Source organism: Podarcis pityusensis (genome assembly GCF_964106645.2).
Source record: "Podarcis pityusensis genome assembly, chromosome: 13".
Classification (NCBI taxonomy): Eukaryota; Metazoa; Chordata; class Lepidosauria; order Squamata; family Lacertidae; genus Podarcis; species Podarcis pityusensis.
In genome coordinates this window covers 5298113-5323063 of record NC_138038.1, presented here as the reverse complement: position 1 = coordinate 5323063, position 24951 = coordinate 5298113, and the positions used below count along the sequence as shown (strand labels likewise).

The window sequence follows — 24951 nt, the reverse complement described above, 5'->3', positions numbered from 1 at the left end:
TGTTCACATTAAAACTTGGTTAGATTTACATCCGCCTTCATACAAATGTTCCCCATGAAAATACAGTGGTACCTTGGTTCCTGAATGGCTTTGTTGTCGAACAAATCGGCTTCCGAATGCCACAAACCCAGAAGTAAGTGTTCCAGTTTGTGAATGTTTTTTGGAAGCCGTGGCTTCCACTTGAGTGAAGGAAGCTCCTGCAGCCAATCAGAAGCTGTGCCTTGGTTTTCAAACAGTTTCAGGAGTCAAACAGACTCCCGGAACGGATTAAGTTCGAGAACCAAGGTACCACTGTACATTGGCTAGAATAAATCACATACACTTCAGCTGTCCAAATAAATGAAGCTTTTTATGCACAGAGTTTTCAGAAATCACAGCAAACAAGTCTCCGTCTGCTGGCAGTAAAACAAAGATGAAAGAAGTTTCCAGATGTCTTTAAAAAAAAAAAAGAACTTGGGTTCCTTACAAAAAGGATTGTGCAATCTTTGAGTTAGCAAAGATGCAGGCTATAAAATCTCATTTTAGAGAGATGCAGTTCACTTGTAGGAAACCACGGTCGCATGGAAGTGGCTTAAGTTTGCTGGTGGTGTACGGGTCATAGGGCCTTGGGTTTCATCTGTGTTCTAAGGAACTTTGTGGTTCCTTGAAATCTTGGGAGGGTTTTTCTCTATGAGAACAACTTCCGGAGCAGGAGCCGTGTTAGCCTTCAAGGTGCCACAAGACCTAGTTGTGTTTTACTGCAACAGACTAACTAATTTATGATGACATAGGTTTCTAGGTCTAGCAGTCTGCTAAAGATTTTTTGCTCTTTAAGGTTCCTCAGTGGGTTCAGGAACTGTGTACAATCTTTCTTGAAGGACAGATCTTTCCTTGTCATGTGCAGTCTCTGAGTGTACATTGTGTATGGCTTCAATGTACAGTGGTGCCTCGCAAGACGAAAATAATCCGTTCCGCGAGTCTCTTCGTCTAGCGGTTTTTTCGTCTTGCGAAGCAACCCTATTAGCGGATTAGCGCTATTAGCGGTTTAGCGGTTTAGCAGCTATTAAAGGCTTAGCGGCTTAGCGGCTAAAAGGCTATTAGCGGCTTAGCGGCTTAGAAAAGGGGGGGGGAGCGAAAAAAATCGCAAGACTCGCAAGACGTTTTCGTCTTGCGAAGCAAGCCCATAGGGAAATTCGTCTTGCAAAGCGCATCGAAAAACGGAAAACCCTTTCGTCTAGCGGGTTTTTCGTCTTGCGAGGCATTCGTCTTGGGGGGCACCACTGTATGACCAAAGGCCTTTGGGACCTCTCACTGCATATGTTTTACATACATAAACTTTTAAATACATTCTACTCATGTAAAAACACCAGGCAGGCCACAAAAATAACCCAGAGATTCGTTTTAAATAAAAGCACACATTCTACTCATGTAAAAACATGCTGATTCCCGCACCATCTGCGGGCCGGATTTAGAAGGTGATTGGGCCCACGGGCCTTAGGTTGCCTACCCCTGGATTACAGCATGGGATTACTAAGTGGGGATGGGTGTTAATGTCATGCAACTCCTGTACTCGTAGCTCCTAGCCTCTCTCTGAGCCCAGTCCAAACCACCTATTTTAACCTTTAAAATGCTTCACAGGACCATGGCCTCTGAGAGGCAGCAGTAGTAGTTAAACTGGAAATGCTAAATAATAGGCTTCTAGCTGTACAGGCTTTAAAGTTATATATAGATCAATATTAAGGATTAGGATTAAAAAAAGTTAAAAGAAATGGAAAATTGGTTTTTAATAGGTAAAAATCTAATGTTATATTAAGATTAAAGATTGGGATTTAAAAAAATGGGAAAGAAATTGCTGGACAAACAAATTGAACTGGAATACAAAAGAAGGAGGTATGAGGAGGTCCAGAAAATAAGTAAATTTAAAAGTGGCGATGAAAAGGTGATATTGTTTTTAACTGTTTTCTTTTTTTGTTTTTTGCTTTTTGTACTGTGTATTGTGTATTTTTGTATTGTGTATTTTTCTTTTTTACTTTTAATTCTTTTTTATTGATGTGTCCTTTTTTATTGGAAACTTTAATAAATATCATTTAAAAAAAAAAAAGGGAAATGCTAAATAATAGCCCCACTTATCAAACACTGAAGGATGTGGTTTCAGACCCTCTTAAGTGTCTCTGTTTTCCATTTACAGATAGGTAGCCGTGTTGGTCTGCCATAGTCAAAATAAAAAAAATCCTTCCAGTAGCACCTTTAAGACCAACTAAGTTAGTTCTTGGTATGAGCTTTCGTGTGCAAGCACACTTCTTCAGATACACTGAAACAGAAGTTGCCAGATCCTTCTATATAGTGAGAAGGTGGGGAGGGGTATTACTCAGAAGGGTGGTGGGAATGGGAGATAGGCAGATAGCTGGGATGAGCCTGCTGACGACTCTTAACGACTGTAATGGGTCTTACAGGAAAAGGCAAGGGGTGAGAAGGTGAGAAATGGCTTAGTCATGTATAATGGGATAAGAATCCAATGTCTTTGTTCAAACCAGGTTTCTCCATGGTTTTAAGTTTGGTAATGAGTTGCAATTCAGCAGCTTCTCTTTCCAGTCTATTTCTGAAATTCCTTTGTAGTAAAACAGCTACTTTGAGATCTTGTATAGAATGTCCTGGGAGATTAAAGTGTTCTCCTACTGGTTTCTCTGTTTTGTGATTCTTGATGTCAGATTTATGTCCATTTATTCTTTGGCATAAGGTTTGGCCTGTTTGTCCAATATAGAGAACTGAAGGACACTGTTGGCATTTGATGCCATACACAATGTTAGATGATGAGCAATTGAATAGTCCCGAGATGGTATGTGTGATGTTGTTGGGGCCAGTAATGGTGTTGTCCGGGTGTATGTGGCAGCAAAGTTGGCATCTGGGTTTATTGCAGGCTCTGGTGCCAGTGTCCGTGTTAAGTCTGGTTGTAGTATTATTGTGGGTTAGGAGTTGTGTCCTGGATTTACAAAAGCCATCCCGGTTTCCGATTTGATCCCGCGGCGTCCTGCTTTTCCTTAAAGGGTAAAGGGACCCCTGACCATTAGGTCCAGTTGTGGCCGACTCTGGGGTTGCGGCGCTCATCTCGCTTTATTGGCCAAGGGAGCCGGCGTACAGCTTCCAGGTCATGTGGCCAGCATAACTCTGACGAACCAGAGCAGCGCACGGAAACACTGTTTACCTTCCCGCTGGAGCGGTACCTATTTATCTACTTGCACTTTGAGGTGCTTTCGAACTGCTAGGTTGGCAGGAGCAGGGACCGAGCAACGGGAGCTCACCCCGTCACAGGGATTCAAACTGCCGACCTTCTGATCGGCAGCCCTAGGCTCTGTGGTTTAACCCACAGCACCACCCGTGTCCCATGCTTTTCCTATTTTCATCGGAGCAACGTTGGATGGTTTGTTGTTTCGCAAGGAAGCATAGGAGCCAACTCCTAGGGGCCGAGGTCTCTTCACAAACACCCCAATAAAATATTTGAGGGTGACAGTTTCTTCCCCCCCCCCCAGTTGATGAGTGTTGCCATTCAAATGGTGTGCATGCACTGCATCTTGTGTTCCATTATGTGGGGCAGGGCTTACCCCTTATTTTATTCAAGTTGGCACCCCTGCAAGAAAGCATCATTTACGACTGTGGCTCCTCAGCCAAAACTGCAATGCCTGACTCCCAGTCATGTCTGTGATGATGATGATCACATAGTAATTGGTGGTTTAAAAAAAATAAGGAAATGGAAGTTAAACAGATTTAAAGCCAAGGCTGCATGGAATAGCAATTACTAACTCTTGAAAAGACTTTTGCCAATTAATTGCAATCTTTACTGAAACCACTAGATGGTAGTCAAGTATAGTGGCTAAAAAACAAAACAGCATGATGCGATACATAATTTTTTTGTTCCATCCTACAAACTCAAATCTACCTTCGAGACATTAGAGGATGCAGTTAAAGTGTAGTATCACTTCACCGTTACAACAATAATTAAATCCTGGACTTATATTCTCTTCCCAGAGATCAAAGTTCTACATTAGGGCTTAAGAAGTGGTACTTGGGCTCTGCGTTTTAAACTGGGGAGCTTGGAATCAGTATTTGGGGAAATTGTATGGATGGCTTTGGTATATTTGAACTTGTAAATGCAGCTGGTTTGCTAAGTGTTGAGATTGTGTGTGCATATGCCCTTAAGCCTCTACTTGCACATTTTGGTAAAAGGTTTTCTAGCCTTCTGCACTGACCTTGTTAAGAGCAGCAAACACAGCAACAGAATTTCCTCTACCGTTCCCTAGCTGCCGCTTCACAGATCCCAGAATTAACTTACATAACATGCAGGTTGTGGTGATTGCTACTGATTTACACATCCTTATGAGCTTGGCCAATATATGTAGGACATAGGATGATCTATCTGCTGCTACTGGCCATAGCACCTCAATGGAGCCTCCAAGTTCAGGGACAGTGGACCTCTAAATATTGGCTGCTTTAGGAAAACAGCAGGGGAGGGCTGTTCATGCCCTAATTCTGCACTTGTCAGAAGTATCTAGCTGACCACTGGTGGAAAAGGGATGCTGGCTTCTGATTGTCCCTTGGCCTGAACTCCTTTTTGTGTTCTTAGATATGAAGAATCACACACACACACACACACACACACACACACACACACTGGACTGAGAGCATGCAGCCCTGGTTAGACATTCTGGACAGTGCGAATGAGCAGCATGGAGACTGGAAGGTTGGAGTTAGTTCCCCTGGTTCTTTCATCTGGAATCAGGTGTTTGGTGCTACTCAGAATATCTATATCTGTGGTGAGAACCGGGTCTGCCCCACCTCTTGCAGAGCAAGTTTGACAGGTTGGCAGAGCCGGCCACCTGAGTGTCAGGAGTGCGTGCAGGAGCCAGGCCCTGTGACAAGTAGGACTTCGTAGGACTGGGGCCTCCCTAAGTTTGTTCTGGAGAGGCAAGGTGCGGCCGCACAGGTGAGGCTGCTTGGTAACTCACTGCACCTGGTGGCAAGAGCCGGGAAGGGATATAAGGTCAGCATTTCCCGTTGGCTCTTTGCCACAGCAACTCGTTTCCTGCCTTGCTGCATTTGGCTTCTTGCTTCCCGATCTTTGGACCTCAGCTTCTTGACTCCTTGCTTCTCGACCCTCAGATCCTTGACTTCGTGACTCCCTGCTTCCTGGCTTCTGGACTCTCGTTCCTGCTCCCATCCCACCATCTTGCCCCCGGTCCTGACGTCCTCAGCCGGGACTTTGATCGCCCGTGACACAGAGGGAGTCCGTTCCACTGCCAAACAGCTCTTACTGGCAGAAAGTTCTTCCTGGTGTTTAGTTGGAATCTCCTTTCTTGTCACTTGAATCCATTGGTTCAGGTCCTAGCCTCCAGAACAGGAGAAAACAAGCTTCCTCCATCTTCCACCCTTAAGAGATTTGAAGGTGGGCTATTGTATGGCCTCAGTGTGTCGTTTCCAGGCCAAACATACCCAACAGCCTGATCCCTTTCTCATCAGGTTTCAAGACCCTTGATCATCTTGGTTTCCCTGGACTCTGGTGTCAGTTGTAATAAGATGGTGATGATGATAATAATAATTTATTACTTATACCCTGCCCATCTGGCGAGGCCTCCCCAGCCACTCTGGGCAGCTTCCAACAGGATATTAAGAACACAATAAAAGATCAAACATTAAAAAGTTCCCTAAACAGGGCTGCTTTCAGGTGTCTTCTAAAAGTCAGATAGTTATTTCCTTGACATCTGATGGGAGAGCGTTCCACAGGGCGGGCACCACTGCCGAGAAGGCCCTGTGCCTGGTTCCCAGTAACTTTGCTCCTCACAGCGAGGGAACTGCTAGAAGGCCTTCGGCGCTGACCTCAGTGTCTGGGCTGAACAATGGGGATGGAGACGCTCGTTCAGGTATACTGGGCTGAGGCTGTTAGGGCTTTAGAGGTAAGCACCAACATGGGGGGGGGGGGCCTTGAAGATAACCCAGAGGCTCCAGCCAGTGTAGATTGTAGCTGTTCGGCTGGTACGTTGAGAAGCCTGATGGGACCAGGGTGCCACTGGCTGTGAATGTGCTGCACTGGCTACCAGTGAGCTACCAATTCATGGTGTTGGTGCAAGCATACAAAGTACTAAAATGGCTTGTGCGACCCTGTACTTAAATGTGCTAGCAGTTTTATTCCTGCACCTTGAGGATTAGCCATTTTTCTAAATTACAAAATGCCACTTGAGAAGGAACCTATTTGGTTAAATATTGGGCTGGCAGAAGCATCCAAGGTTGTCAGGCAATAATCCTGATGTTTTCCGCAGTATTTGTCTACCTGAAAAGAAAGTTCAAGCTGCCTGCTACGTGCAGTTGAATGGGTAAATGATTGTGCATTGTGCCCTGGATGGAAAACAGGACACAGGTAAATAAAGAAACCAGAGAGGAGCAAACCTGATGCACAGGGAAGTGTGTTGTTCTACTGTTGAATTGGTTTATTCAGTGCCTGCAGCGGACAGGAAAACACTGGCTGACAACTCAAGTTTGTCTACTTTTAACGCTGCTCTATTCTGCTATAAGTAGCCAGCTTCATTTCAATATATCCTGACGTGTTGTCATAAAAGTTGACAAATCCAGCCTTCAGAAGACAGGCGGCTTAACAGTGTAACTTTATTATGAGGTGTCTCAATTTATAGAAAGTGTTAGTACTGCTATCAGCTTCCCCACTTGCCCCCTCACCCCAGTGGACTGATCTCTCTTAGAGCTTTGGGATGGGCTCTACCTCAGCGATGGCAGCCAAAACAAAGGAGACCACCTTCAGTTGAGGAAAGAGATGAGAAAATAAGTTAACTGTGTCATTCAAATAGTGGGCTGAAAGCGAGGTAATTTTCTCAGCCAGATTTTTTAAAAGTTATTGTTGCTAACAAGCATATAGAAAAGGAATTGATTGCTCATGCCTCATTATTTTATTTTATCATGTTCATGGTATGTGTACAAGTGACTTACATTAGTGACAATTGGGGATTCTTTCTCGCACTCAGACCGGGAACTAAACCTGAACCTATATGATACTCTAAAGCTAGGGTACAAAATTGTACAGACCAGCTATTAAGAGTCATTCAATAAATCAGTATATTCTCTAAAAGGTAGATTTCTAATAGACAATATTGAAAACTGTGACCTAATTTCAAGCTGTTTCAGTCTGAATGTTAATGTATCATTAGCTGCTGCAAAAATAGATGTGGTTCACATATCTAGGTAGGAAAAAGTAAGGCCTGAAGGGGGAAAAGGTTTGTGGGTGAGACAGAAGCTTCAAATCCCTCTTTTCTTGGATGGGCAAGAGCGTATGAACAGGCCTGTTGTCTCTGGCAGGTGTCTTCATGGCCAGGCGAAGCTCTTCTACCTGTCTTGAAAGGTGCTATGAGAGGTCTCATCTCCTGCTATTTTTTGAGGGAGGAGAGGGGGAAAAGCAGGAAACTTGGTGGGTAGCAGCTGAAGCTCAAATAAACCAGGAGGTTTATCTCCTTTTCTGAGTCCTGCACAAGCCATTTTTAGATTGTGCTTCTTTCTGTTCTTCAGGGTTTCAGGGAAAGCAAAGAACTGATAGTTTTAAATGCACTTTAATTAAATGGATCTTGTCCTCAATGACGAGACCAAGAGAAGTATTTCAAAATAACATTGCAACCTTTCGAGTTCTCAGACTTTGGGACATTTGAAGTGGCAGCTATGGGACATTTGAAGTGGCAGCTATGAGATACACTTTACTAAGTGGCAGGGCCCTGGTGAACAGTTAACTTCTGCTAGCTTAGAGGGTAGATGTTGAACTGAGTCCTCTGGCAAAGCCCCTCAAAATAGAGGTACCAAAGAAGATCAAAGTGGCATACGTTCCTTAAAATGGACACACTTTCTGTGACTATTTTGGCTTGTGTGCAGAAAGCTGTCACTTCATTAGCACTGAACTAGTTTATAGACATTTTGGCTTTAAAATCTATTTAATGTAATTAAAACCTCCAATCACACAGCCGTGGTATTTTGTTATTTTACAGCTCAGAGCCAAGTGCAATAGCAATGAAATGGAGTCTGCAGCAAACACCAAAATAGTACCGAGTACTCATTTAGAGAGAAGAGAATGAACTTTTAACCAACGGTATGATGTTGGAGAAGGTTGCTCCAAGAGCTCGTTGAGAAACCAATAAAAAATAGCTTAAACCATCTGCATTAATTAGGGGGGAAACCAAACAGCTGATCAAACACCACCAGTTTCACAGGATGGCAGTATAAACAGCTTGCTGTGGCTGGTGTTTGTAGCCAGTATTAACTCCAGCACAAGCTATCCCTGTACTCAATTCATAATGATGTAATGTACTTACTACTTTGTATAGTTCTATTGTAAGTCGCCTTCCCTTTGTGCAAAATTCAATTGGGATTTTTTAGTTTAGTAGGAGGCAGACAATTCCAGAACTCCAGTTTTTGTTATATAATTGGCCTTCATTATATCAAAATCTATTCGTTTTCAGTCTTTCAGAGCTTATGCAGATGGATGGCTACTGAAAACCAAGCTATCCCCTTTTGTCCTATAGGTTGAACAGTTCCGGATCAATAAAACAAAACGGTAGAACCTGTTCCCTCTCTTAAGAAGTTAGGATCCTAATTATTTATTTGGTTATAAAAATTGTATACCACTGTTCATTAATAATCAAAGCAGTAAAAACAGAGTTTAAAATTGATCATCAGGCTGCGTTGGCTGAAACTGATCCCACAACACTGGAGTCAATGTTGCATTGGACAACTCATCTGGTGCTGCCGTGGCAGCAGCATCTCAATCACTGCAGATGTTGTGAGAATGTGTTCTCTACCGTCCGTTGTGGAAGAGAATGGGTAACACTAGAGAGAAAAGCAAAATGCATTTGGGGCCATGTGTGCTGGGTCACTTATCCTTTACGGAGGAGTTGCAGCACGTGCCCTTAATGGGTGAATCCATCCAACACCAAATGATTAATTGGCAAAGTGGTCTTTCATCAAATAAATGCCCTACTTCTGCACAAAACATAATAAGCACTGACTTCCTACTGCTGAATTGAAGGCCTTGCTATCAACTGCTTTATGGCTTGTGTTACTTGGATCACATTCTTCTCAAGGCACCTACTCTTCTTACAGGTTCAGCCAAATGCATAACCTGCCGCCATATCTAAACCTGAAGAGTAAGTTCACACTTTATGGAGTACATGCAACTTCACAGTACTGACAGCATGGCTTACAGTAAACACATGAAGGTAGGAGTCTATCAATTGATGAAGGTAGGAGTCTATCAATTGATGAAGATGATCATCCAAATGTCATAGACCAAATGGAGCAAACAGCACGCAGACCTAGTGGTGGGAGGAAAAAATCCTTAAATAAGAGACACGGGGGAATGATTAATGGACTTCAATGTCTGTACACTAATGCGCAAAGCATGGGAAATAAACAAGATGAGCTTGAGCTCTTGGTACAGCAAACTAAATATGACATAATAGGCATCACTGAAACCTGGTGGGATAAGTCCCACGATTGGAATGTAATAATGGAGGGATACAATCTATTTCAGAGAAACAGACCAGACAAGAAAGGAGGAGGAGTGGCGTTATATGTCAGGGATGTGTATACCTGTGAAGAGATCCAAGATTTAGAACCTCAAAGCCAAAGTGAGAGCATTTGGGTCAAAATTAAGGGAGAGAAGAATAACAGTGACCTCATTGTGGGAGTTTACTATAGATCCCCAAGCCAAACGGAGGACATAGATGATGCCTTCCTGGAACAGATGGCCAAGCATGCAAAAGCAAGGGAGATAGTAGTAATGGGGGACTTCAATTACCCGGATATTTGTTGGATGTCAAACTCAGCCAAGAGCATAAGGTCAAACAGATTCCTCACTGGCCTTGCAGACAACTTCATTGTCCAGAAAGTGGGAGAAGCAACAAGAGGAACAGCCATTTTAGATCTGGTCCTAACCAATGTTGATGACCTGGTTAGTGGGGTAGAAGTGGAAGGATCATTAGGCGCGAGTGATCATGCTCTTCTGAAGTTTACTATACAGCGGAAAGGAGCAGCCAAGCATACTAGGACTCAATTTCTTGACTTTAAGAAAGCCAACTTCATAAAACTTAGGGAAGTGCTAGGTGAGATCCCATGGACAGTAATACTAAAAGGAAAGGGAGTTCATGATGGCTGGGAGTTTGTTAAGAGGGAGATAGTAAAAGCACAACTTCAGGCGATACCAATGAGACGGAAACATGGAAGGTGCCTAAAGAAGCCAGGGTGGCTATCTAAAGAACTTTTAACTGTGTTAAGATTAAAAAAGGATGTGTACAAAAAATGGAAAAGGGGGGAAACCACCAAAGAGGAATTCAAACAAATAGCCAGCACGTGTAGACACAAAGTCAGAAAAGCTAAAGCACAGAATGAACTCAGGCTTGCTAGAGAGGTTAAAAGCAACAAAAAAGGCTTTTATGGATATGTTCGTAGCAAAAGGAAGAACAAAGAAACAGTGGGGTCACTCAGAAGAGAAGATGGTGAAATGCAAACAGGGGACACAGAAAGGGCTGAACTCCTCAATGCCTTCTTTGCCTCAGTCTTCTCCGATAAAGAAAACAATGCCCGACCTGAAGAATTTGGAGCAAATGATTCAACAGAGGAAACACAGCCCAGAATAACTAAGGAGATAGTACAAGAATACTTGGCTAGTTTAGATGTATTCAAGTCTCCAGGGCCAGATGAACTGCATCCAAGAGTATTAAAAGAACTGGTAGATGTGATCTCAGAACCACTGGCAGTCATCTTTGAGAATTCCTGGAGAACAGGCGAAGTCCCAGCAGACTGGAGGAGGGCAAATGTTGTCCATATTTTCAAAAAGGGGGAAAGAGAGGACCCAAATAATTACCGCCAGTCAGTCTGACATCAATACCAGGGAAGATTCTGGAGCAGATCATTAAGCAAACAGTCTGTGAGCACCTAGAAAGGAATGCTGTGATCACCAATAGTCAGCATGGATTTCTGAAAAATAAGTCATGTCAGACTAACCTGATCTCGTTTTTTGACAGAATTACAAGCCTGGTAGATGAAGGGAACGCAGTGGATGTAGCCTACCTTGATTTCAGCAAGGCATTTGACAAGGTGCCCCATGATATTCTTGTAAAGAAGCTGGTATAATGCGGTCTTGACTATGCTACCACTCAGTGGATTTGTAACTGGCTGACTGACCGAACCCAAAGGGTGCTCATCAATGGTTCCTCTTCATCCTGGAGAAGAGTGACTAGTGGAGTGCCACAGGGTTCTGTCTTGGGCCCGGTCTTATTCAACATCTTTATCAACGACTTGGATGTTGGACTCAAGGGCATCCTGATCAAATTTGCAGATGACACCAAACTGGGAGGGGTGGCTAACACCCCAGAGGACAGGATCACACTTCAAAACGACCTTGACAGATTAGAGAACTGGGCCAAAACAAACAAGATGAATTTTAACAGGGAGAAATGTAAAGTATTGCACTTGGGCAAAAAAAATGAGAGGCACAAATACAAGATAGGTGACACCTGGCTTGAGAGCAGTACATGTGAAAAGGATCTAGGAGTCTTGGTTGACCACAAACTTGACATGAGCCAACAGTGTGACGCGGCAGCTAAAAAAGCCAATGCAATTCTGGGCTGCATCAATAGGAGTATAGCATCTAGATCAAGGGAAGTAATAGTGCCACTGTATTCTGCTCTGGTCAGACCTCACCTGGAGTACTGTGTCCAGTTCTGGGCACCACAGTTCAAGAAGGACACTGACAAACTGGAACGTGTCCAGAGGAGGGCAACCAAAACGGTCAAAGGCCTGGAAACGATGCCTTATGAGGAACGGCTAAGGGAGCTGGGCATGTTTAGCCTGGAGGAGGTTAAGGGGTGATATGATAGCCATGTTCAAATATATAAAAGGATGTCACATAGAGGAGGGAGAAAGGTTGTTTTCTGCTGCTCCAGAGAAGCAGACATGGAGCAATGGATCCAAACTACAAGAAAGAAGATTCCACCTAAACATTAGGAAGAACTTCCTGACAGTAAGAGCTGTTCGACAGTGGAATTTGCTGCCAAGGAGTGTGGTGGAGTCTCCGTCTTTGGAGGTCTTTAAGCAGAGGCTTGACAACCATATGTCAGGAGTGCTCTGATGGTGTTTCCTGCTTGGCAGGGGGTTGGACTCGATGGCCCTTGTGGTCTCTTCCAACTCTATGATTCTATGATTCTATGACATACATGTGCCTATTGGCTGTTTGCAGGTATGGATTTCCCTTTCATACATGAATGGTGCTTAGTATGCTATTGTAGGATCTTTGTTTCTCATCCCCCCCCCCTTCCCTAGGGGTACGACTCTAAGTCTTTATCTGCCTCATCTCTTGGGCACCCTTTCTTTTTTAAAGGACTCCTTCTCCACCTCCAGCTATTACTTGCAGCCATGCAGCTACAGACCAGTGTTGCTGAATTGCGGCAGTTAAAGCAGGGGTTATGCAGACAGGCCAGTTATTTCTGAAACATGCATCATAGAATGAAGTGAAACTTTCCTTTCTTTGTAATGGCAAGTGCTCTCTTGCCTTAATTATAGAGCATGGTAGATGCCACCCATAACAAAGGGTCACAGAAGCAAAACCAAAAAATGACAGGCATTTATTTCCTGTGCATTCTGCCCTGCCCTGAAGCAACTGAGTGCAGTTTTAACCTCACAAGAACACAACAAAGTAGGTTAGGCTCCTTATGTAGCCCAAGGCCACCCACAGTGAACTTTACAACTTGGTGGCCCTTTGAACCTGGGGTTTTCCCAAGGAAACATCAACTCATACTGTATACACCATCTACCATGGAGGAAAATGCCTTGCCCATTAGCCTATCCAATCTTAGGTCAGTCTGAGGAAACGTGACCTTTTAAAAATAGTAGTAGTTCTACTAATAAAGAATTTGTTGTTGTTGTTGTTGTTGTTTAGTCGTGTCCGACTCTTCGTGACCCCATGGACCAGAGCACGCCAGGCACTCCTGTCTTCCACTGCCTCCCACAGTTTGGTCAGACTCATGTTTGTAGCTTCGAGAACACTGTCCAACCATCTCGTCCTCTGTCGTCCCCTTCTCCTTGTGCCCTCCATCTTTCCCAACATCAGGGTCTTTTCCAGGGAGTCTTCTCTTCTCATGAGGTGGCCAAAGTACTGGAGCCTCAGCTTCAGGATCTGTCCTTCCAGTGAGCACTCGGGGCTGATTTCCTTCAGAATGGATGCGTTTGATCTTCTTGCAGTCCATGGGACTCTCAAGAGTCTCCTCCAGCACCATAATTCAAAAGCATCAATTCTTCGGCGATCAGCCTTCTTTATGGTCCAGGTCCCACTTCCATACATCACTACTGGGAAAACCATGGCTTTAACTATACGGACCTTTGTTGGCAAGGTGATGCCTCTGCTTTTTAAGATGCTGTCTAGGTTTGTCATTGCTTTTCTCCCAAGAAGCAAGAACAAGGTGGGGAGTGTCAAATCAACCTTACTCAACAGGTGAAGGGGGAATCAGTTGTCATGGGGTAGGGGGGGGGCGCTCTGAAGCAAGTCAGGTGGGCACAGAGCCCAGGAGAGCCCCAGAGGGCAACCCCTGCCATTTCTTCCCTAGACGCAGGATGAAGTGGTGTACGGGGGCCACGGGGGTGGGGGGGTTACCTCAGGTGCAGATTTATTAAGGGCGCAACCCATGCTACACCACTGGGCCACAGTGGTCCCAAAGGTGCGGCGAAACTGGCAGGTGCAGGGTGAGGGGCTGCCCTCTGGAGGGGCTCCAGTTGGGCAGTTGGAGGCCACATTCAGCACCTCCGGGGAGAGCAGGCATTTAGGAGGTGGACCCACAGTTATGTGCTAGCCCTCTTCTCAACGGCGATGCCACCACTCTTTTGTGACTTGCCCCGGGCACTGGCAACCCATGCTACCACTGGTAGTGAAGGAATGGGTTTCCCAAATCTAAAGCCTGACTGTGCAGTCAGTCTTAAACGGGCCCCCAAAATCCCCATTTTTCCTTCTCCAAGGGTCCATTAGCTAAAAAGCATTAACTTGAGCACTTGAGCCAATGTATAACAGGAGCCCAGCTGTATAAACAAAGCCCTCTCCGTCAGTCCGTGACGCTTAATGGATGGCCTTGTCAGTTCCGAAGGGGAGACGGGACGGGCTTTAACTATACGGACCTTTGTTGGCAAGGTGATGTCTCTGCTTTTTAAGATGCTGTCTAGGTTTGCCATCGCCTTTCTCCCAAGAAGCAGGCGTCTTTTAATTTTGTGACTGCTGTCACCATCTGCAGTGATCATGGAGCCCAAGAAAGTAAAATCTCTCACTGCCTCCATTTCTTCCCCTTCTATTTGCCAGGAGGTGATGGGCCCAGTGGCCATGATCTTCGTTTTTTTGATGTTGAGCTTCAGACCATATTTTGTGCTCTCCTCTTTCACCCTCATTAAAAGGTGAAAGAATAGTTAGTAATGAATCATTATGAGCACTGCCCCTTGGATTCTGCCACTTTTCATGGGTACCTGCCCATATAATCTGAGATGGGACCATTGGTCCAATTCAGTGAGCTGGTTTTTACAGTGGAGGAAAAATGCTTATTGCTCTCCTGCTGATCCTGATCCTTGGCAGCATGTTTTCAGTCAGCTTGGATAAAATATTTGACTGTGAAGTTGCAGTGTTAGGGGTTTTCCATGGTTTACCCAGTAGCATAGCTAGGGGAGGCGGGGAGACTGGGCACCCCCAGCAGCACTTACCTTTGCAGGCGCACAAGCCTTGGCACACCAGAGCCCAGTGCACCACTCCCAAGAGCAGTGTGGCCTGGGGCTGGACTCACAGCGTGCCAATCTACTGCGTCCCCACTACCACCAGAGGGTGGCTGACATGGACGCAACCAGTATGTGCTGGCCTCCAGGTGGAGGGCAGCTGAGGGAGATGCGGTGGGTGAACACCTGTCCCTCCGCCTCAGCCACCCTCCACCTGGAGGGCACCTGAGAGACGATGCGGCTTGGGTGCTGGCCCTGTGTTGCTCTTGCAGGGAGTGCAGGGCCAGCGCACGCATGCCCCATTCCACTCAGCTGCCCTCCAGGTGGAGGGACACTGTTCCAGCGTTGCATCGCTCCCCAGCATGCCCCGCCCCCATGGTGCAGCAGATAACACCAAGGCTCCACTGGGTTTACCTTATCCCTATGGGGTATGAATCTGCCAGAGCAATACCCACAGAGCATATTGCTAGTGTTGAATGCCAATAGGCTATAGGCTTAACCTCAAATAACATGCTAACTAACTTCAGTCCTATAAACCAGGAAACTACCTTTATGTGCTCTCTGCTCAAAAACATTGCTAAGCCTTTACATTTGAATGTTCTTCCATCAGCAGTTCTGCAGGGGAGGTTCCAAAAAATCCCCCGTCAACATAAATACTCATTTTAATCTGGAGGGGCGGAATCAATAACTCATGTTCCTATGCATCACTTTTTTATTGCATCTTTTTTACACAATTTCTCAGTACGATCAGATGCATTTTATGCTTCTGCACTGCTTTTACATCGGAATGCATCCATCTCTGGTTAGATATTTGCTGCCGTGTGAAAAAAACTCAACAGCAATTAATTTTAGAAGACTTACAACTTTGTTTTCTGTGCCTGGGTTCTATAGTATGGTAGCGTTATTAGTAATTTTATTTCTATGGTTTTCTATTTTGTTTTGCTTGTACAAATATATAAAATACCACCAAAGTTTCAGAATATTGGTCATTGTCCATAATAAAGAGGGTGAATTGATCCAATCGTTGTTTCAGACTCATCTCAAAAGGAACACAAGAACTAACAATGCAGTCCCACTTTTCTAATGGCCAAGGCTTATGTCCCCATTTACTGGGCCTCACTTAATGTGAGCTATTCAGTGCCTCTGCTACACATTTCAAAATCAGGAAGTGACCAGCTTGAGGCATACACAAACTTTAAGGAAAACACTTATCAGAATGGAGGAAGGTATATAGGATCCAAGATTAGTTGGCTTTGTTTGTTCATAACTCATATTCCAGTCTTCAGATCTGTATGTTACATGGAGCTGGGAGAAAGCTAAAACCCATCAGGAGTAACAGAAGGGAAGCCAAGAATAAACAGACAAGGAAGAACAAATGAAAAATCCCTTCTCAAATGGCATGCCCGCCTCTTCTCTTTTGCTGTGCCTGGAGCAGCCGGCAGGAAGTAGAACTGAAGGGGGTAGTCTCAGCCCCCAAGTTGTATTCTCTATAACATTTAACTTCCTGCCAGTGGAGAGATGGACGGAGACATCCCTACAGGAGAAAGGGTTTTATTTTGTTCTCACTCAAGGACATTCCTCGACTAGCCACTGCCCCCAATTGCAGTTAACTGCTTTAGCAACATTAAGACTGCTATCAAGTACATGTCATCAAATTGAGTTATGAGTAAACATATATAGGAGTAGGACGAGCAGTGTCTGGCAGAAGCTAAAACATTGCCGAGATGCAAACCTCTTTCAAACTTACTGGGTTCCTAGAAGGACAGGATGCAGAAATAAGAAAACAAGCAACATTCTAGAGCAACTGCAGATTATTCCTGGCCTAATAGCCCCCGGCTTGCTTTTTATGTGCACGTCTTAATGTGGAACACATGCAGTTCTTACTGCTAGAAGTATGCTTTAGTTTAGAAGACCTTTTTCTTGTCTCTGTGGTATTACCAAACAAATTACACATCTGAAAGGCACATAGTAGATATGAACAACTCAGGCAAATATCATGGAAAAGCTCTGCAGCATATATCAAGGTTCCTTAGTTCCAACTACTTAGCTAACATTTAACTGAAGAGAGCATTACTAGGACGGTTGATTTACATTTATATAAAACACTTACCACTCAAACTGCATACAACAGTGATATGATGGAGAGAACTGTGAGGGGACAGCTTCCCCATTTTGTGCTGAAAAGCATTCTGGTTCTGTTTTGTAGATGTGTCACATAATGGGTTCAAAAGGAGAGAATGGCTGATCAAAGCAGCATATAACCAACTGGAATGGAAACAGGACTGCACAATCTTTTCAAAATTATCCTAGTCATTTCCATGTTTCTTGCTTTAAAAGACAGCTCATTCTGAATGTTAGGAACCATAATATTACCCACTCCCCACTGCTCTGATTTTTCAGAGATTGCTGAAAGAAGCTATTCAAGTTCAAAATGCTGGACTAATGTAGCAGCAAATCATAGGGCCTTCAGTTACATCAATTTTTAAAAGGCCATTTCTACAGGTTTCTTTAGATTTTATTAGGAAAAAAAAGCAGATCAACATTACAATTCAAAAAATGCAATCTAAATATGAATGCAATCAAAATATGGAGTGGAAAAATGTTTTCAAGAAACATTCAGTTGTCAACTACTTATTACCTGAATAAGCAATATTTGTAGGCTCTGACTGGAGTCAAAAAATGAAAGATTTATTGCTGTGAAAACAAAACCTGTAGTACAGTAGTAAGAGAGTTGGCCATTAAGCATTATCAGTCAAGTTAACAGATTTTACTAACAAATTCTTAAGTTGGTGATGGAAGGTCAAAAGCTGATTGACCCAAGTACAACTGAAATAGCAAGTCACATCAAAGGATGCATCTCCAGTTTTCAGATCATTAAAAAAAAAGATGTATTAACAGTTCCAACAGCCTGCAAGCCAAAATGAAAGTTTAAAAATGTTGAACTGACATTCAAAGAGCCAATTTTATTTATACTCAATTTTACTTTTGCTCCTAATAAGCTCAAGACCCATCAGGGGAGGAAGAAAGGATATTAATGGACTACCACACAATTGAACAGAAATTGTGTCTCACTTGGTTATTTCCCCCCCACCGAAGTAAAAAATCTACATATAAATCTGATATTTAGTATTACAAATTGTACTTCTTATATAGTTCTGATTTGTTTTTTTGCCTCTGAACCCTGATTCTTGCTTCAGTGATTTCCCCCCCTCTTGTGATATTAAAACTTCTCCATTTATATTTGCATTTATGTTTGATACCTTGGTTAACATTAAACCTTGTAAAAGAATCTTTGTAACAGCACCTTTGGTCAAGGCTGCTGATGTACAAGAGAACTCGGTTGTGCCACTCTCCAGAGTGCATATTTCCTTGATTCTTTCCACGGTCCAAATGTTCTATTAAATGATTCTTTGATGAACTATTTTCAATCTTGTAAACATCAGTGTGCGCAGGTTCACAAGTACTCATGTAGTCCCACACCCTTAACACCAGGAAGGCTGGCTCTTCAAGATTTAGAAATCTGCTCCAGTGGCCAATAAACCTTGCAGCCTTTGCTTGCTACATAAAAACGTAGCCCACGTACTTGCTGAGGTAGTCCAGTCAATCCTCCTCTTTGACTCCTTTCAGAATATTTCTGGAAGGGTGACGTTACGAAGAAGCCACTGCTGAGAGCGGCCACCACTGCAGTCTTTGATGCTGGGTACCTGGCTGTCTTCTTCAGTGGCTTTATCCAGGCACTGGTTACTGTTCACATGCAAAAGGGTTAATTTCTTTTTTGGTGGGGGAGAGAGGAAAGGGAAGAGGAAAAAAAGAGTTTATTTTAATTAGAAGAGGAAGAGATAATCCACACCAGTCAGTAGGTTCATTTAGGACCGACCACTGCTAGGAAAAGGATAGTTGTGTTTTCCTCTCTCCAAGCGGTCCACATCCTTTGAGAGCATATATGGAACTCAGTACCTCTTAGGTATCTTGGAAATGCCACTGAAGATTCTTAAGGGCTTGTGGGAGGGTGTCTAGGATTTTTTTTTTTTTAACATATTTCCTTTCACAAGCAGCCTCCCTTGCAGTGCACACTGCTTTTGAAACTCTAAAGTTTCAAACTGCAATGTAGTGCAGGGGGGGCTTTAAAATAATGACTTAGCATAGACTTAAATCATGATTTAAGTCAACAAGAAAAAGGGCCAATTTAAAACACTAGGTAATATCTAACAAAAATCATACTCAGAGCAGGTGCACTGTAATAAATGGACCACGGGCCCACAGATTTAAAAACGTACTACTAGAAATTGACTATCAAATCTTTTATACAAATCGACATTTTAATCCAACCCGTAACCATGTTCTAACAGCAATTTCTAGCTTTGCCTTGATGCTGCTGTAACAGAAATTTAAATGCACCACTGCAGAATGAGAAATGGGGAAGAGTTGGAAAGGGTTTGCATACAAGTGGCCAGCAAAAAGGTCATTGGTACCTTTTGTTCAGGCCCTTTGGAAAACAAAACAGGATGTGACTGCAAGCTCCAAGGCCGCCAGCGCTTCCTTTAATCATGCAAGGAATTACTGTAGTTTGAGAAAAGCAGGTAAAACTAGCATTGCAGTTTGTGGGGAGAAATAGGGAGTGTTATTTGTTAGGGTACAGCGGTAATTTGTGTGTGTGTCCTTTGTAATCCATGGGACACAGGAATGAATTATCTCCTTAGATGAGTTCCCTCCCTTTGCTTACACAACTTCATTACTAAAAAAGCAGCTTTAATTCCAACACAGTTTAAAAATTGCAACACATCATGTTACTTATCTTAATTTATTACTCCCATCTCCTAGTTCCAACCAGCATTCTCCACAATACTATAATTATACCAACATCTATAGTCACTGAATTTTCTAATCACTTGAGCTTCAGTCATAAGACAACTTACCACTGGATCATATTCCCAAAGTTGATTGCCTTTTAAGTGGTGGCACTTGAGCATTGTGACAGGACCATTAAGTTTGGAGACATCTAAGCACAAATCATCTGTTCGAATTTCTTTGTTGGCTGTATATGAGAAAACCTTGATGGAAAGCAATAGCCTGTTATTACCATGCTATATACCACTTTATATGTTTTTCTGAACATTAAACCTGTCCTCAATGTACACATACGGAAAACAGATTTAGAATAATTAATCTCTTTGGATAAAAGAGTTTCTTAAACTACTGGTAGATAGTTACTGGGTGCTTGGATAGAGGGCAGGGCCGCTGCAGAACTTTTGTTCCAGGGCAATAGTTTTTTGAGGGGGAATCACAACTTTCCCCACCATGTTGCCCAACAGCACCCATCCATGTCCTAAAACAAACAGGTCTACAGCATGAAACAGGGTGATCTCCCTCTAGCTTGCAACCTCACAACAGTCAAATTAATATTATTCCAAGCAAGACCTACAGGAATAAAAGCATACTATAAAGAAGTCGTACAGTGCAATCCTATTTCCATTTTGAAATGAGTCCCACTGAATTTAACAAGTCTTACTTCCCAGTAACCGTGGAACTGTTTTTTGAGGTCAAGGGGCACATTGTCTTTGGGAAATAGTGACTGGAGCCACATACCCCTGGCAGAAGGAGTGGCCAATGCACAAATAAGTGGGGACACTCCTCTTTCTCCTCCATTCTCTCACTCCCCCACATATCTCACCCCCACCCAGTCTCACACACACAAATCTGTGTGCACACATATATGCACAAATACAATCACACATGTACACACAAGTCCTACAGATGCATGTTGTTGTTTAGTCGTGTCCGACTCTTCGTGACCCCATGGACCAGAGAATGTATACAGATGCATACATTCTTGCATTACACTGTACACTCAAACATGCACTCCCACACGCAAGCATACTGTCATGCAGACATATGAACGCACACTCCCCAAAACATTAATTTCCTCTGCACTCTGTGGCACATATGTGCACATATGTACACACAGTGCTCATGCATGCACACACAGAGACATATGCACTCTCACATTCACATACACAATGACTTGTCTAATTATATACAGTTTAAAAATCTAATATTTTAGTTTTTGGAATTTTATATTGTTACCTGATTGCCACCCATCCCGTGACAATTAAAAATGCCAACTTTTTCATTTTCTTTCCTTGCCATGTTATCCAGACACTGATTTGTTTCCATGTTTCTGATCTGAAGACAAGAACAAAAATTCAGCACACTCCGTTTGCTATACGTATTTACATTAGAAAGACAATCTGCATGCATGGCTTGAAAATCACAAGCAAGGAAGCCTTTGCATATGTCCCCTGTTCAGTTACTCTGTCCATCCTATATTTCTCCATATGAGACCTGTGGGTATACGGCGGTATATAAATTGAATAAATAATACTAACATGAGCCAACCTGAGGCCATTCTTTGCAGGCCTCCTCCACAAGAGGTCAAGAGGGTGGCAACACAAGAAGAGGCCTTTTCTGCAGTGGCTCCCCATTTGTGGAATGCTCTCCCCAGGAGGCTTGTCTTCCACCTTCATTAAACATCTTTAGGCCAGGTGAAAACATTCCTCTTCAACCAGGCCTTGGCTGATAACATTTTAGGTCATGTTAAATGCGCTTCCGGAGGGTGGTGGTTATTGGTTTGTTTTCTTGTTTTCTTGTTTTTATTATGCATTTTGCGTTTTTAATTTGTATTGTTATGCTGTGAACTGGCCTGAGATCTTTGGGTGAAGGGTGGTATACGTATTCAACAAACAAGCAAATAAATAAAGAGATCAGGAGCAGTCTTGAGGCTCTTTCCACACACCTTCTTTATGCCCTTCACTGTACACAACAAAGAATGAGAATGGAAGAGCAGAGAAATAGTGAATAAGCTGTGGCATGGGGGCCAAGTGGGGATGCAGGGCAATACCAATACCTTGCAGCAGTATGCTTCCAAATCAAATTATCAAGGCAGCACACACAATTTTAAAAACCACCAATAAAACGAAAGGCATAAAACAGCAGCATGGTGTTCAAGAGCTTTTCAGATCCTTTGACTCCTAAAAGTCCGTAAAGAGCAATTAATCAGTGATGTCCCCTTGAAACATAATAGTCTTCAGTGTCTTATTATAGCTCACTTTTTCCCACTGGTTGAACTCTGAACCACTTGCCTCTCTCTCCCTTTCTCTAGTCCACTGCTTTCTCTTATCTTTCTCTTCAGCTGCTCTACTCTACTACTTCTCCCCAACTGTCACCGAACTGACTTTTTCCTCCCCACATTCCAATGCTCTCCTTTCAGTAAACCAGTATTCTACAGTGTTGTAGTGTTGCACTAGTGGAAGCCATGTTCTGAATCAGTTGAATTTTCCAGTCTTCCAAGGGAACCCCACATGGAATGCATTACAGTACTGTAAACTTAACTTTAGTTAGGACATGGATAATACGGCCAGATTACACTTTCCCCAAGAATGGTTATGGCTTGCAAACCAGCTAAGTGACCCATGCCTGTCCAACATCTGAGATTTTAATAACACTAAGACTTATAACTTAAACTCATTGAACCCCTTATACAGTGGGCCCTCAGGTTACATATGCTTCAGGTTACATACGCTTCAGGTTACACACTCCGCTAACCCAGAAATAGTGCTTCAGGTTAAGAACTTTGCTTCAGGATGAGAACAGAAATCGTGCTCCGGCGGCAGCAGGAGGCCCCATTAGCTAAAGTGGTGCTTCAGGTTAAGAACAGTTTCAGGTTAAGAACAGACCTCCGGAACGAATTAAGTACTTAACCCGAGGTACCACTGTAAAAGCAAGGATATTCTTCTTTAGTCCAACAGATGTTTCAGAGTCAATGTGATTTTTAAAATGTGGAAAGTTTTATCTAAAGCTCAGTGAAAATCAGTACAATTATTTAGATGACAACATGTGATCATGAGAATCACGGAGTGGCAACTATGGCATTCATTCTAAATTATCAAATTAGTTTACCCTTAAGATTAGCAGGAAGGGTAGGAGAGGAAGGGTAGGAGTGAGATTACCTGTCCAACCTGAAATGGGATAGGATGATTAATCAGATCAAGCTAAACATTATGATAGCATTACTTAGCTTTGTTAATCCAAAATCGGATTCTAATCATTTTGGGTATGACTCTAAAGCCCTGTCTATATTCTTCCTTGGCTTCATTTTAGAGGCAAGCAACAGTCCTTTTATTCCACAAGGCAGTTGGGCTTGATTGACCAGAGAGTGTGTATCTTTACTGTTGGTTCTGCCTTTTAAATTAGTTAATTATAATATAGCATATAATGTAGGACTGCTATTTTTAAGGAAAATCGCCAGTAACGACAATGCCGACATGGGTTGCCATAAGTCCTGATTTTCCCGGACATTTCAGCAATTTCTGCCCAGACACTGCTTCTGACTATAGTATTCAGGATATATCTGGGAAATTCTGGACATATAATGCATATAAAATTAATAAAATTCATCCCCAGGGAAATGCTTTTGATGTCCATTGGGAGCATCATTTTTATTGTTTCTTATTTAAAAATTGGGAATTCTAATGTTTATTATATATGTTGCAAACTGCATTGTGAGGGTAGATAACTCTGTATGGTAAGTTAAAGATTTATTAAATAAAATACAGGAGTTTTAAGCTGTTGTATGTTAACCACTTTGGGAATATTTGTATTAAGAGGAGGGTTTCTCCCTACCAGATTTAAAGATATATTATGAAGCATATCTGTTGGATTAAATTAGAAAACACAGATCTTTTAGATTTAGAAGGACATGACAGTAGATTTGGTTGGCATGCGTATTTATGGTATAATAAAGCCAAAGTGCACAAAGGATTCCAGAACCATATAATAAGAAATGCAATTTTAAAAGTATGGGAGAGATGTAAGGATTTACAGTGGTACCTCGGGTTAAGTACTTTATTTGTTGCAGAGGTCCGTTCTTAACCTGAAACTGTTCTTAACCTGAAGCACCACTTTAGCTAATGGGGCCTCCTGCTGCTGCTGCACCGCCGGAGCACGATTTCTGTTCTCATCCTGAAGCAAAGTTCTTAACCCGAGGTACTATTTCTGGGTTCGCAGAGTCTGTAACCTGAAGCGTATGTAAACCGAGGTACTACCGTATTAGAACAAAAGACACCATGGTGGATCTCACCGACAGAAGTAATATCAATAAAAAAGGTTAGCATAAAGACTAAACGGCCAGTGTACAGAGAGCTGTTAACAGAAGTGGATAATCAATTAAAGTTGAAAGATTTGAGGAAATTGGAGAGAAAGTAATAGATTTGTTACAACACTTTCAACTAAATGAAACTTTTAAAAATGACAAAAAGGATTTAGTTACACCATATCAAGATTTCAAAGAAAAATAGTGGAGGATAATATAAAATTACTGTCGAAAATGTATAATTTGCTGTTGGAATGGAAAAATAAAGACGAAGAGGTTAAGTATGTAATGAAGTAGGCAAAGGATCTGGGACATAATATACAAGTGAATGATTGGGAAAAACTGTGGATCTCAAATTTACTGCATGTACCACACTTAAAGAGAACTATATGAAAATGATGTATCGGTGGTATATAACACGATTAAACTTGCTAAAATGTATAAAACAAGTTCTAGTAAGTGCTGGAAATGCAGAGAAAAAGAGGGTACATTCTATCATATGTGATGGGAATGTAAGGTTATTAAAAGCTACTGGGAAATGATATATAATGAATTGAAGAGAATGTTTAAACTAACTTTTTTTAAAAAACAACAACAACCCAGAAGCATTTTTATTAGGTGTAACAGGAACAGAAATTCCCAAAGAACAGAAGAAATTATTTATGTACGCCACAACAGCTGCCCGGATCCTGTTAGCCCAAAGATGGAAAGAACAGTTGCCAACAATAGAAGAATGGCAAATAAAACTTATGGAATATGCAGAAATGGCAAAACTGACGGCAAAACTCAGAGCCTCTGACAATGAGAAGTTTAAAAAAATGGAAAAAAACTTATTGTATATGTGCAGAAATATTGTAAAAAAGTTGGTACATTGGGAGGGTTCGATTAAGCACTTGTAAGCAGTGAGGAACTAGAAAATATTAAGGAGTAACAACTGGATACAAATGATAACAAAATGCAGAGAATGATGTAAGATGTATAGAATCAGTAGAAGGGGGTTGGAAGGAAGTCTTGAGGTTTAAAGAACCTCAAAAGAAGGCTTGTAA

At 42.5% G+C, this 24951-nt stretch overlaps 1 protein-coding gene and 2 long non-coding RNA genes across 12 annotated transcripts in view; 1 reads left to right on the top strand and 2 right to left on the bottom strand.

The window, feature by feature from the left end:
• The window catches only part of LOC308460620, a 428649-nt gene that overhangs the window by 237816 nt on the left and 165882 nt on the right, over positions 1-24951 (bottom strand). The gene's annotated exons all lie outside the window — the stretch shown is intronic.
• The window catches only part of LOC308460613, a 102588-nt gene that overhangs the window by 32139 nt on the left and 45498 nt on the right, over positions 1-24951 (top strand). The window contains exon 5 of one of the 9 annotated variants that reach the window (XR_013978632.1): positions 8007-9223. The exons of the other annotated variants lie outside the window; for them this stretch is intronic. This is a non-coding gene — a long non-coding RNA (uncharacterized lncRNA). Of the gene's footprint in view, positions 1-8006; positions 9224-24951 lie in introns of those variants that run through there. 9 annotated transcript variants of the gene reach the window in all.
• The window catches only part of GALNT1 (polypeptide N-acetylgalactosaminyltransferase 1), a 60094-nt gene continuing 52567 nt past the window's right edge, over positions 17425-24951 (bottom strand). For both annotated transcript variants that reach the window (XM_080976792.1, XM_080976793.1), the window contains 3 exons: positions 20842-20940; positions 19674-19808; positions 17425-18527 (listed from right to left, as the gene is read on the bottom strand). In XM_080976792.1, coding sequence (XP_080832918.1) covers positions 18381-18527; positions 19674-19808; positions 20842-20940 — 381 coding nt within the window. In that variant the 3' untranslated portion in view covers positions 17425-18380. The remainder of the gene's footprint in view (positions 18528-19673; positions 19809-20841; positions 20941-24951) is intronic.